Source organism: Myotis daubentonii, chromosome 1 (assembly GCF_963259705.1).
Source record: "Myotis daubentonii chromosome 1, mMyoDau2.1, whole genome shotgun sequence".
Classification (NCBI taxonomy): Eukaryota; Metazoa; Chordata; class Mammalia; order Chiroptera; family Vespertilionidae; genus Myotis; species Myotis daubentonii.
The window spans coordinates 165,485,677-165,500,064 of NC_081840.1; the positions used below are offsets into that span (position 1 = coordinate 165,485,677).

General features: G+C 41.9%; 1 protein-coding gene and 1 long non-coding RNA gene across 3 annotated transcripts in view; both read left to right on the forward strand.

Moving 5' to 3' along the window:
* The first annotated feature begins 526 nt into the window (after nt 1-526).
* EIF4E (eukaryotic translation initiation factor 4E) overlaps nt 527-14,388 on the forward strand; it is a 43,886-nt gene continuing 30,024 nt past the window's right edge. Inside the window, exon 1 of one of the 2 annotated variants that reach the window (XM_059664988.1) lies at nt 527-661. In XM_059664988.1, coding sequence (XP_059520971.1) covers nt 644-661 — 18 coding nt within the window. In that variant the 5' untranslated portion in view covers nt 527-643. Of the gene's footprint in view, nt 662-1,042; nt 1,169-14,388 lie in introns of those variants that run through there. The other variant, XM_059664978.1, reaches the window with a different exon arrangement.
* On the forward strand, nt 3,493-4,812 carry LOC132227045 (uncharacterized). The gene is made up of 2 exons (XR_009451107.1): nt 3,493-4,146; nt 4,286-4,812. It is a non-coding gene; the product is annotated as an uncharacterized LOC132227045 (long non-coding RNA).

Genomic DNA, 14,388 nt, shown 5'->3' on the forward strand with positions numbered 1-14,388 from the left:
GCGCGGTCCCGCCACCCCCTCTCGCAGGGATGGCGAGTGACCACCCGCATTAGCGGGGCCCGGGGACGGTCGATTGCTTCAACGGCCACGCCGCTCCGTCGCCGCCGCCTCTTTGTGAAACCGAGAGAAAATGGTGGGAAGTCAAAAGGCAATGAAATAAGCACACAGGCCTCTCGTCCTAGGACCTCCGCTACACAAATGAAGCGTGATTGTGCGTGCTGAGCCTGCAGGTCCCAACCTTCCGGGGACGATGGGAGGACAGGGCAACAAAGGGCTCAGCAGGCATGCCCGGCAGTGAGCGCCACGGCAGCGACCCCGCCGCCAGGCCAGAGGACTGAGACCACCCGCCCGCACGCGGCCGCGCGCCGCGCGCAGAGCCGCGCACCTGACCCTCCGACCACGTGACCAGCCCTTTAAAAAAAAAAAATCTCTTTGCCCTTAAAAAAGACAGCGCGAAAGAGAGCGAGAGACTACATTTCCCAGAAGCCTCTCGTTCCCCACGCTGCCGCAGTCTTGCGCAGGCGCCGCCAAGGCCAAACGGCCACGTCCGTCACGTGGATATTAACCAGCCAACCCGGTTTGAATCTCATTTTTTTCCTCTCGCCCCCCTTCAGGAGCGGTTGTGCGATCAGATCGATCTAAGATGGCGACTGTGGAACCGGTGAGTGTTGCCTTCGGCCCCCACCCCCACCGGGCCCCGCGCTCCGTCTCCCTTCCGACTGCGGGACCCCGCGGGACGGCGTTCCCGGCGCGCACACCATCCCTCGCCGCCCCCTCCCCCTCTTCGTGGGCCTGACCTCCCCTCGGGCAACTGGGGGCGCCCCGGAGGCTGGCCGCGGCGGCGTGGAGCGCACACGTTCTGGCGGGGGCCGAGGGCTGGGGGGCAGGGTGGGGGAGGGGCGGCGCGGCGCCGCCTGCGGAGCCGCGGGGTGGCCCTCCCGGGTGGTCCGGACCCTGCGCTAAGGGTGTGGGGATCGTCTTCGGGTAGAAAGGCGCGGGGCTGGCTCCGAGCGGCCGCCGGGAGCCGCGGAGAGGTTGGGCGGCGTGCCGGCCTGGAATGAGATGGAGGAGGGAGCCCGGGCTGCCTTCCCCTCCCTCCCTCCCTCCGGCGGAGGGCGCGGGCGTGGGGCGCGCGCGGGTCGTCGCTGGACCGGTGGGCCGAGAGCCGGTGGGCGCGCGGACGTGGAGCCGCGGCACGCGCGGGGAAGCTGCGACCTCGCCGAGGGGAGTCGAGCGGGGCGAGCGCATGTTCCTCCGGCGCGCCCGAGAGTTGGCGGGCTTGGCGGCAGGGGAGGCGAGAAAGGTTTGGGGTGGGGAGGAGAACCCCGCGTCTCGCGGGAGAGCGCTCCGAGGCGGGGGAAGGGTGGCGGTGGGAGAAGGGGGCTCACTTTGTTCTCGCCCCTCCGCGCTGGAGACTGGGCTGTCATGGAGGAGGGACGGGGGCGGAGCGAGGCCTGCCGCTCGCCGCCGCGGGTCTGGCCGCCGACCGGACCTCCCGCCGCGCACACACGCCGGCCTCCCATTCATTCATCCCTTCCGCGCCGTGCGCACGCCGCCGAGCATGCCGAGGAGTCCGGGTCCAGTTCTTCACTGTTTACTGCCCAAAGCATTTTTTTTTTCTAAAGACCCACTTCACTTAACTTTGAAAATTGATTTTCCGTGTGTGTTTTCTTTATCCGTTTTCCTCTCCAATTAGGCACTATTTTAAACATAGTTGAAGCAAGCAGATCCCAGAACAGAAAGTTGGGAGTGACCGCCCAAAGAAGAGGAGGGTATCTTGGTCCTAGTTTGGGTTTGCCAGCACCGGCTCCCTGCAACTTGTAGGCCTGCCTGTGTGGCTGTTTTAGGAATGTCACACCTAAGTGACATTGCTTTAGAGGTATAATGGAGTTTATTAGCAACCAGAAATCCTTTGACACTCTGGAACCAGTTCTAGACCAGGGTTGCCAGGTATTTTTGTATATCTAATGCTAGTTTGTGGTTTTGGTAATGGTCTACCAATTTGCTTAACTAGCCATGGGAAAGATATATATATATATATATATATATATATATATATATATATATATATATATATATATACACACACTAAGGCTTTCCCCCCCCATTACATTGATGTAAACTATTCTTAGCTTGTTGCCAGAATTTAGGGGAGTTTGCTTGATTATTTGTTCTTTTATTGGTATCAGTTTTCATTTATGTTCCTGGAAATTAGATTGACTGCAAAACTGTCTCTTAGGTGTCTGATACAATTAGCTGACTTTGGGATATTAATGTTACATAGGTAAAGACTTAGGAGAAATCTGTAAAATTTTATTTTAAATCCATTTTAATGGGTTCTGATGTTCACTTTTGACCGTATCTGCTGTCCTACCCACTTTACCAGTGTCATTAAAAAAAAAAAAATTACACCTGGTAATGGTGGCAAGGCTAAAGCTTCTAAACAGTAATAATGTATTCTGTTAAATTTCAGTAACATTTAGGTCCTTCAGATTTTGCAAAATAATGCAGGTTTGTTTCAACAGCACAGCACAGAACTACAGAGTGTTGAAGGACTATTTTGAGCCAGTAAATATTTATAGACCCTGATTTTAGAACATTGTACCAACAAAGTTATACAAGATGTGATTCTATACCTTGTTTAATGTAAATGCTTAGTGAGCTTAATTCTCAATCAGTGATACAGTATAGTGATTGTTCTAGTGCTGTCCCAGGATGATTTGGATTCTGCATTTAAATTTGGGGAGTAGTGAACCTAAAAATCTAAAGTGTATGAAAGTGGAAAGCCAGATTGAAACTATAGTCGTTTGAGGATATATAAAACAGTGCAGAATTGTTCATTTTTGGTGAAAATGCAGATTTTTAGTACTTTTAATGCATCCTCGTCCACAAATTATTTATAATTTTTTGGACAACTTTAAATAGTGGTTTTTATTTATTTTTAAGCAGCTGATTAGTATTGGTTGCAATTGAGGTATGCATGCTTAAGCCTACAAAGTGTTCATTGCTATTTCAGCTAGCTTCTAACTTTTCTTACTGCTTTTTTGCTGGGCATAACAGATACTTAAAAGAACCATGTTTGTTTGTTTTTTATTTTTCCTCCTTGTCCCACCTTTCATAGGGGACTTTTTATCTGTGTACATAAAATATCAGCGATTTCTATTTGATATTGTGTGGTTTTTCTCAAGTTTGTGTGTATAAGTTCAGTCACATTAAATTTGTTGAGAAGCTTGATAGGGTAAATTAAAGGAAGCATTTTCCCTCTTTACAGTGAATATGGCAATATTTTGAACATTGGGCTAAACAATACTCCTCTGTTACTCTTTTGGCATTTGAAATCTACACATTTATTGTATTCTAGATGTCCCCTTTGTTTGTTGTTTTTTCCTTTTCCCATTGACCCTCCCTCCCCCCCATACTAGTAGTTCTTTTTAAGGTAAGAGATTACATTATTTTTTTTTTTTTTAGTTAAATTGAAGGTATATAATTTTACTTGTTTTTACACTGTGTCTCTTCAGTATGTAAAGTTGTACATTAATTTCAAAAGTGGGATCAACTTGGACGGTCATCTGATCTGTTTCTTTTTTTATCCTTTAGAAACATGCTTTGTATTACAGAGTTTATTTATTAAAAGTAAATAAGGCTTAAATACATATTGACAAATATGTCATATAATTCAGTGTTGTTTATTAACCAAAGACTTGATTGACAAGCAGATCTTGCAAATTAATATGCATGTTCTTTAATGAAAGAACTCAGTATATAAAAATTCATTCATAAAGCAACTAAATGAATCTGGTATTTATATGTCAAATTTCACTTCATTTTATATTTTGAATTACTAGTGTGCATAATTGTTTGACACGGAGAAATACACAGTTCAACTTAGAAATACACAGTTCACACACTAAAGATGTAAAATCAATTATGTAAACTTACCCAATTTGGACAGAAAACTTTAAGCAAAACATTTTAATAAAATATTCTGTTCAATTTATGGTTAAGAATACAGAAATGCCAACAGTCTTGGACATAACAAGGAACCTGTGAAATAGTTGTTCTAGCAATGGTAATTTCTACTTTTCCTTCCTTGCTACTACTGGAAATTTTCTGGTTCTTCTGGTACCTGTGACTTGTTCTGTCTTTGTCATAGAGACTCTTTTTTTTTTTTTAATATATTTTTTATTGATTAAGATATTACATATGTGTCCTTGTCCCCACGTTACCCTCTACCCCCCCCTCATGCCCCCCCCCCCCCCCCCCGTTGTCCGTGTCCATTGGTTAGGCCATAGAGACTCTTTTGAGCAGTGGAAACAAATACGGGTTATAGTCTAACTTAAATATCTGTATGACCTTGAAGACTGAACATTCTAAATCTAGCTAAAAAATGGAAATAAGATATCTTATAGTGATTTTGATGTTTTAATGCAGTGAGATGGCAGTTTGTCATTTATGAAGAACTAAATGAAGTTTATAGTACTCCGTGAATATGTTGCATGCCGGTGTATCCATGCATACCTAGTGTATACACCTTTTCCTCTCTCTGCTAGGAAATTCACATAGCTGCCTTTTGATTATCAGTCCTTGGCCATTAACAAGAAATGCAAAGCTTATTTATGATCCACAATTCTCAGATACTCTTCCTACTCCTATCTATATCGTAAAAATCACTAGTGTTTCTTCAAAAGTTCCTAATTGTGTCCGAAAAAAAGAATCACATTTGTCTCTTATGTGCTGAATAAGTCACTTCCAGGAACTGAGAATATAATCAGAAAAGTAAGATTTTTTTGCTCAGTTGGAACTTTTTAAAAATATATATATTTTTATTGATTTCAGAGAGGAAGGTAGAGGGAGAGAGAGATAGAAACGTCAATGATGAGAGAGAATCATTGATCAACTGCTTTCTGCACGCCACCCACTGGGGATCGAGAGCCCACAACCCGCCAGTTGGGACTCTTGATACATTATCCCACAGAAACAATGGGAAGCTGTACTTCAGTCACACTGTTCAGTAAGTTTCTGTGGAATTATGACAAATCTAACCAGCATTGGATTTCAAGCAAATGACTTAATGAAAATGACCTTTTAAACACAGTCTGTTACATCTATTTTTAATGTAGGCAGATCTTTATTTAGCTAAAATAAAGCACTTGCAGTATATACTTGTCAGGCACCACACTAAATGCTTTTTTTTTAATTGTATAAAGTTTTACATATGTCTCCCTTTTCCACAATTGACCCCCCCCCCCACTAAATGCTTTATATATATTAATCCTTACAAGCAGCCCTGTGAGGTAGATAATATTCTTATTTTACAGATGAGGAAATCAAGGCACAAAGAGATTAAGTAACTTTGTGTGACTAACTTGTCCAAGATCACACAGCTAGTAAGTGGTGGGGTGGAGTTCAAACTAAAGCAGCCAAGTTCCAGATATGTGTTCTTAACCATGACACTCTTTGCAATAGGCATGCAATGTGCTTTCCTTATGCAACTTGGGAAGATTAGTTTGATAAACACTTCACTAGATATTTTGCTATAGCTATAAGATAAAATGTGTGGATATTTGTTTTTAGGCTACCACAATGTTTGGTAACTGAAGTACAGAATCATATGAAAATAAATAGCAACTTGGTCTCTGCATCTGAGGACTAAACGAGTAGTTATACTGGTCATATTTTAGTAATTGGTCCAGAACTTTATGCGTAGATTTCTCAAAGTGAATGGTCAATTCCTGTCTCCATTTTCTCATTTAATGTCTGGACCTTGTCAATTCAAATGATTTGCCAGTTAAAATATTTTGCTAGTGAAAACAGTAGTACATTTAAAAATTTTTGAGATTATGAAATTTATTCTCCACTACCTTTGTTCTTTTAGTAATTTTGGTGAGAGGTTTGGCAAAGAGTTAGTTGTTTTGAAAAGTTTTCAGCTATAATATGTTCCTAGTCTTAAAAGCAAAATTGTTTGGGGAAGGTAGTAATGAGACCTAAAGATTTCTCTGAAATGCATGGCTTTACAGTAATTTTTAAAGCTAAAATATACATAAGCATGTTTTTAGTTGTATATTTTAAACTTGTTATTCTAAAATGCTATACAGAAATTAGTTATAATCTTTAAGTATTAACTAAGGCAAGAAAATTTGATATTTTAATTGGAAAGATAAAACATAGTTTTTTCCTAATATTCTTAATATCTTAGGATAAATACATTTTATAGGGTTCTGTCCTCAAGCTTTATTACTATTCTTTTCAAAAAAGAAACAAATTCAACCCAAACTAAAAAGTACTTTATCTTCAGTAAAACTCCTCCTACCTTAAGAATAAAGTCAATGTGTAGGTCATCATCATACACAAATAAATTAAATATAAAATCAAAACTAAAAGGATGTACCAGATGATTTATGGGCAGTGGCGTAGTGGGGTGAGAATTGAGATATTTATATATTTTTTTTTTCATTTGAACTTGTAAACTTTTTAAAAAATAATGCGTAGGATTGTGAAATATCTTGGATTTTGGTTTATAGTATGTAGGTTTTAATTATTTATTTTTTAATCACTAATAATGTGCCCATGGCCTAAAATTTAAATAGACGTTTTTAGCAATTGTTGACGTCTGTGGTCCTGTTTTCAGAATAATGTTTTAAAATATTTCAAATAAAATACTTAGAATTATAAAAGAATCCAGTTACATTTATGTGTACAGTAAGAATTAAGTGAGTTAACATGAAACATTAAGGAAGCTACATGGCACAGGCTATGTGCCATCCAACATGGCAGACACTAGCCACACATGGCTATTGAGTACTTGAAATGTGACTAGTGCAACCAAGGAAATTAATTGTAAACTCTAATTAATTTAAATATAATTTTAATTACTTGAAATTTAATTTCATATGTAGCTAGTGGCTACCAAATTGGATAACATAGCTCTAGAATCTACACATATTCTGGTGTATATAAACATATGCATCTGTAGTATATTTGCCTTAATTTTGTACAACGAATATGACCAATTTGGTTGGATAAGTTACTGTTTAATTCTATCCTAGGAAAACTTCTGTTTTAATCTTTCGAAGATAATTGTTGGTCTTGTATGGAATTAAAGTTGTCCTAAGGCTTTTTTTTTTTTTTTGCTATTTAAAAACTGTGTGAATAGGGCAGTACTCTACATTGTTCAAAACTCAAATTTTGTCCAAAAGAGTATACTGCAAAGTCGTCTTAACTGATCCCATCCAGGTGGATTACCTCTAGAGGTAACTAACATTGTCATTTTGTATCTTTCCGTAGAGATTTGTATATATAGTACAAGCAAATATGTATATTCTTTTTTTAAAATCCTAACCCAAGGATATATTTATTGATTTTAGAGAGAGGAAGGGAGGGAGGAAAAGAAAGCAATAGAGAGACAGACACAGAGACATCATGTGAAAGAGAAACATCAACTGGTTGCCTCCCTTATATGCCCCGACCAGGGATTGAACCCGCAACCTAGGTATGTACTCTGACTGGGAATTGAACCCGCAACCTTTTGATGTATGGGGTGACGCTCCAACCAGTTGAACTACCTAGCCAGGGCTGCATATTCTTTAAAGAAAAAGTGGTAGCCAACTGTTATGTACACTGTTCTGGCATATTATGATATTCACCTAATATGTCTTTTAGAGCATTGTATATCAACACATAAAGCTTTCTTTTCTGATGATATGTATTACATGGTTTGGTCTCTTTTTTTTCCATTTCAGCATTTTGTGATTTATTTAAACGTTGTTCCCAGACACATATGTGGGGTAGCATATGTCCTCATTATTACGTAGTAACACATAACTTGATGCTCAGTGAGAATCTTCACGTGTACATGGTTTGGTCTTGATCATAGTTATTTCTATAATGATCAATGTTTAGATTATTTGTAATCATTTCCTATTTCAGTGCTCTGATCAATAACCTTTTTCTCTATATAGCATTTCCATACTTGAGGTAGTATATCTGTAAGGTAAATGTTTTTGCAACAATGTTAAAAATGTAAAAACTCAAATGGTCAAGTAAAAACACTTCTTGTCTTAGCCAATTTGGCTCAGTGGAAAGAGCGTCAGTCTGCGGACTGAAGGGTCCGGGTTCAATTGCAATCAAGGCTTGATCCCTGGCCCTGGTCAGGACAAGTGTGAAGGCAACCAATCGATGTGTCTCTCTCACATCAATGTTTCTCTCTCTGTCTCCCTTCCATTTTCTCTAAAAATCAATGGAAAAATATCCTCAGGTGAGAATTAATAAAACACAAAACAAAAAAACAAAGAAACTCCCTTCTGTGACTATAGTTGGCTATCGTTGGCTATCAGACTACTTTTTTTTAAAGCTCCTCCCCTTTCAAATTGTGAAATGTTTATATGTAGAAAAAAATATAAAATACATATGTGCAAAAGTGTTAAAGTAATAGACTGAAGAACCATGTATCCATGATCATTCATATTTCCCCCATCCTGACTTACGTTAATCCTTCCCTTGAATTTTTAAATGGTATAATTACAGTTTAATCCAGTGTTATATGTTCCTTTTAGCAGTGTGTTTTAGTTAGAAAAACTAAAAACTTAGATGTGTAAGAAAAGGTTAGTACTGCTATTGTTAAATGAAGTTCCCAAGAGAAGATAAGCTGAACACCTTTTCTGGGTTATTGTTTGGCTTTCACTTCCTGGAATTACTACTAGAGCCTCTCTTGGGGAAACCAGTAGGTAAGATCATGAACATGTTCTGAGAAACATAAGACTACAGTTACCTGATGGGGCTGTGGTGTGGGCCAGCTAATTAACCTTCACGTAGGAGAGTGGTCTGTGGGAGTGAGCTGCTCTATATATTTTAAGAGTTAGGTTAAAGCTGAACTATTGGGGTATGAAATTCTTAGCTGTTCCGGGGAACAGGGCACGGAGGAGAGAAAGCTTTGTGAACACATGGTTAAGTATAGATAAAAGTTCGGGCTAGGAAATTGGTGTGTGTGTGTGTGTCTGTGTTTTAAGGGTAGAATAATAGGCATCTTTGTCACAGCAGCCTTATCAAATGAAGGTAGCTTGAATCACATTAATCTGTACCACTGCTCTCTATATCTGGTGCATACCTGTCTTTCTTGAATCTCCTTTTATTTTTCTCTCATTCTCTCTCATCTGACTTCTTCGTTGCATCTCTTCATTTTCTGTGTCCCTTTTCTTCCTTTTATTTGGTTTCTTGTTCAATTTGGTGGATCACATCTCCAATAGGTTTTGAAAATAGTTACCAATGAGAGTTAAAGATTTTTGAGACCTTGCATGTTAATGCAATACACACACACACACACACACACACACACACACACACTAGTGGCCTGGGTGCATGAAAATTCATGTACTGGTGGGGGGTGTCCCTCAGCCCAGCCCCTGCCCCCTCTCACAGTACAGGAGCCCTCAGGGGATGTCCTACTGTCCGCAGTCTGGCCTCCCTCTGTGGGAAGCGATGGGGCCGATCAGGGGAAGGTGCCGCCCCCATCACCCCGCCTCTGCTGCCACTGCCAGTTGCCACAGCTGCCTGCCCTTGTCCGGAAGGACGTCTGGCTGTCCGGTCTAGTTAGCATATTATGCCTTTATTTTATATACTAGGGGCCCGGTGCACGAAATTCGTGCACTGGGTGTGGGGGGGGGGGGGCGGGGGGAATGTCCCTCAGCCCAGCCTGCCCCCTCTCACATACTGGGAAGCCCTCAGGCGTTGACCCCCATCACCCTCCAATCGCAGGATCGGCCCCTTGCCCAGGCCTGACGCCTCTGGCCTAGCCGTCCGGCCCGGGCAGCGGGGACCTGCAGTGGCAGCGGGGGGCGCCACAATCGCGCAGCCTCCGCCCCTGCCCCTGCAGGAAGCCTCTGGCTGAGGCGTCCAGCCCGGGCAGCGGGGACCCACAGCTGCAGCGGCCCCGCGATCATGGGCTTCGCTTTAGGCCCAGGCAAGGGACCCCTAGCTCCTGGGACTGCCAGCTTCGACCGTGCCCAGCTCCCATCACTGGCTCCACCCCTACTTCCTGCTATCACTGGCCAGGGCAGAAAAGGCACCTGATTCTCCGATCATGGCCAGGGCCGCCTTTGCCCTGCCCCCCAGCTCTTAGCTCCCCCCTGGGTTTCCGATCACTGTCAGTGGCAGGGGGCTTCTTCCTGCTTTCCCTTTCGCCTCCCTGCATTGTGCCTACATATGCAAATTAACGGCCATCTTGTTGGCAGTTAACTGCCAATCTTAGTTGGCAGTTAATTTGCATATAGCCCTGATTAGCCAATGAAAAGGGTATCGTCGTACGCCAATTACCATTTTTCTCTTTTATTAGTGTAGATATATATATATATATATATATATATATATATATATATATATATATATATATATATATATATACTAGAGACCTGGTGCATGAAAATTCATGCACTGGAGTTGGGGGGGTCCCTCAGCCCGGCCTGCCCCCTTTCACAGTCCGGGAGCCCTCGGGTGGGAGGCAACCCGGTGATCAGGGGAAGGTGACGACCCATCAGATCTCTGCTGCTGCCACTGTTGGCAGCACAAGCCTCAGCCGGCCCTGGTTACCTGAGCCTGGGGAGGCCCTGGGCGGCTGGGGGGCTGAGGAGACTGGGGGTCTCCGGAGGCAGGCACTTGGAGAGGCTGGGCCCACCTAGGGGCAGGCCAGCCTTGCCATGCACCTGCCGCCCCCGCAAGGCTGAGGGGACTGGGCGCCGCCATCTTGTGGCTGTGGGTATTGCCATATTTGAGGGCATGATGGTCAATTAGCATATTCCCTCCTTATTGGCTGTGGGCGCCGCAGCAGCGTTAGGGTCAATTAGCATATTCCTTTATTAGATAGGTTGTGTGTGTGTGTGCATATATATATATCTGTAGTTTAGTTGGGTGTAGAATTCTTTTTAAAAAATATTTATTGATTTCAGAGAGGAAGGGACAAGGAGAGAGAGAAACATCAGTGATGAGAAAGAAACATCAATTGGCTGCCTCCTGCATGTCCCCCACTGAGGATTGATCTGGCAACCTGGGCATGTGCTCTTGACCAGAATCGAATCCATGACTCTTCAGTCCGTAGGCTGATGCTCTATCCACTGAGCAAAACTAGCTAGAGCTGGGTGTAGAATTCTTCAGAATTTGAAGTCATTGCTTCATGGCCAGGTTCTGTTGTGGCTGTTGATTTCTGATGGCTGTTTTTTTTGTTTTGTTTGTTTGTTTTGTTTTTAAATGTGACCAGTTCTCTTCCTCCCCAGAAATTTGTAAGCTCTTTCCTTGTTCCTATTTAACAATGGTATGTTTTAGTATCAGTATTTTTAATGTTTTTATTGATTTTAGAGAGAGAGAGGGAGGAAGAGGGAGAGAGAAACATTAATCGGCTGCCTCCTATCCCTGGGACCAGAACCCACAACCTGGGCATGGGGCCTGACTGGGAATCTAACTGGCGACCTTCCAGTGCATGGGATGACGCCCAACCAACTGAGCCACACTCACCAGGGCTAGTATGAGTATTTTTATCGGTTGTGCTGAGTACTTATTAGACTTTTTCAATATGGCAACAGCTCATATTCATCACATCTGACATTTATTATTATTAGTCACTTTTGACATTATTATTTTCCTCTCTTTTTTTCTCTTGGAAACAGTTATTCAGATAATATATCTACTGGACTGGTTCCCTGACTTTAAAGAAAAATTAAATCTTGCTCTCAAATTCCTTTTCTTTTTGCTTTATTTTTGGGGAAATTTCATTTATTTTCCAACTTTTTCTGCCTGATACTTTTAATTTTCAGATGTATATTCTCTCTCTCTCTCTCTCTCTCTCTCTCTCTCTCTCTCTCTCTCGTCCTCTGAATTTTCACTTTTATGGTTTCTTAGAATTGTTATGGTTTCTTATAATTTTTGTATGCATACAAAATCTCAACTTATTCTTTTGAAGGGTACAGGTACGTACTTTATTTTTATATGTACATACTTTAAAAGACATTTTCTTTTTTGCTGTCTGTTTCCTCCAAGTTGCTTTTTAAAAAAATATATATTTTATTGAATTTTTACAGGGAGGAAGGGAGAGGGATAGAGAGTTAGAAACATCAGTGTGAGAGAAACATTGATCAGCTGCCTCCTGCACACTCCCTACTGGGAATATGCCCGCAACCAAGGTACATGCCCTTGACCTGAATCGAACCTGGGACCCTTTAGTCCACAGGCCAACGCTCTATCCACTGAGCCAAACCAGTTAGGGCGCTTATTTTTATTTTTTTTATTTTTGAACCCATATGGCAGCAATCCTAGTGACTTGGACTAGGGGGAGGGGATTCAGGAATCTAGTTATTTCACAAACAACTCTCATATAATTCTCTTTAATTACACCCTTCCTTCACGACCCCTTTCTAAAGGTGCTGTCAGCTGCTGGACTTGAAGGATTTAACTGTGCACATTGATTAGTTACCACTTATCCTCCATCTACATTCTAGCTCTTTCTTAGAGCTGCTCTCCCCATAGTTGTGGGCTTAAAAAAGATGTCTTTACTATAGTTTTAGTGAAATTTTGCGAGGGAACAAAATTACAGTCACTCATTTATTCAAACATTTCAATGCCAGGCACTCTTAAGTGGGTAACCCAGCTCTCTGTGGACCTTACAGTTACTGCATTACTGAATAGAAAAGAAATAAAGAACAGTTACCATGACATTTTACAAGTGACTTCTTGTTGCATTCTGATTAGAGAATACAGTGTTATATGCTTTTTCTATAACTAGGCAAAAAGTACCAGGAATAGTAAATCAAGCAAGCAATTTGCATCATTCATGTACCCAAGTGCCAGTGCCTTCAAGTGGACAGGAATTGTATATCTAACAAGTAATTTGCAGTATCCTATTCCTATGTAATAAAAGGGTAATATGCAAATTGGCCCTAATGGTGGCATGGCCGGTCGCTATGCCACTGACCACCAGGGGGCAGATGCTGAACGCAGGACCTGCCCCCTGGTGGTCAGTGTGCTTCCACAGGGGGCATGCCACTCAGCCAGAAGCTGGCTCATGGCTGGCCAGTGCAGCAGTGGTGGCGGGAGCTGCTCCTGCCTCTGCGGCAGCGCTAAGGATGTTTGGCCAGGAAGCAGGCCTAAGCCAACAGGTGGACATCCCCCAAGGGGTCCCAGACTGCGAGAGGGCACAGGGTGGGCTGAGAGATCCCCCGAGTGCATGAATTTTTGTGCACCAGGCCTCTAGTTCATAAATATAAGCTATACAACTCTACTGAGGAATGCAGTGGAGAACTTTAATAAATGAAGAATCATAATTTACTTTTGAAAAAGATTTATTATTGGAAAGATGTTAATTTTTCTTGAACATCTAAATTCAGTACAAACTGAATCAAGAGGCCAAAATCTTTGCAGGTAGGTAGGGAACTACACTTTATACTGGATTCCACAAACTGACCTTTGGGCTATTTTTGTGTAGCTTGCTAGCTAAGAATAAATGATGGAAAGATCACCAGCCTGAAATATTTACTCTCTGGCCCTTTATAGAAAAGTTTGCAAGCCCTTGCTTTATAAAATGATTGTGAGGTTTATTTGAAAGAATAAATAAATGAGAATTGGCAGAAAATTTCTCAAAAGGAAAAGGGGCAATGGGGAACTTGTTCTACAACGAGAAAAAAGCAGTACTGAACAAAGATAACTTATAAACATGTCATATTGATGCATGTGGGGGCTGACAGATCACTGGAATAGAGTGAGCAGTCCAGAAGTATACTCAGGTATATATTTGGGATTCAGTATAATTTTGTTATAATAAATTTCAAACATTTAGATAGACATGAGGAAAATAAATGTCAGTAATTTCAATAACAAGCTGTCCTATGGTAATACTTTGGTGTACCTGTTTGTAGGTTCTTTTTTTCTTACTGTATCCTTCTTTGTGCATTTTTCTTTTCCTTTTAAATAGACTTTATTTTTTAGAGCAGGTTTAGGTTCACTACAAAATTGAGAGGAAGGTGCAGAGGGTGTTTTATGGTATGCCTCCTGCCCTCCCACTTGCATAGCCTCTCCATTATAAATATCCCAGACTGGTAATTCTGTTCTTTATTTTTTGAGGAGCTTCCATACTGTTTTCCATAGTGGCTCTACCAGTTTACATTCCCACCAGCAGTGAGTGTGGGCCCTCTTCTTTCACGTCAGTCTGTTTGGCTTTTGAGTCCTTTCCAGTTGAACTTTTCTCGTTTGTACTTGTGTCCATCCCGCTTCGAACACTGAAGGAATCTTTCTTGAAAACAGTTGATACCAACTTAGCATGCTTTCTAATGGAGCTGCCAGTTTCTTTAATCTCATCAATGTTCTTTTGATGCTTATGAACAGTTAAATAATGATACAACATTATCCCTTGTT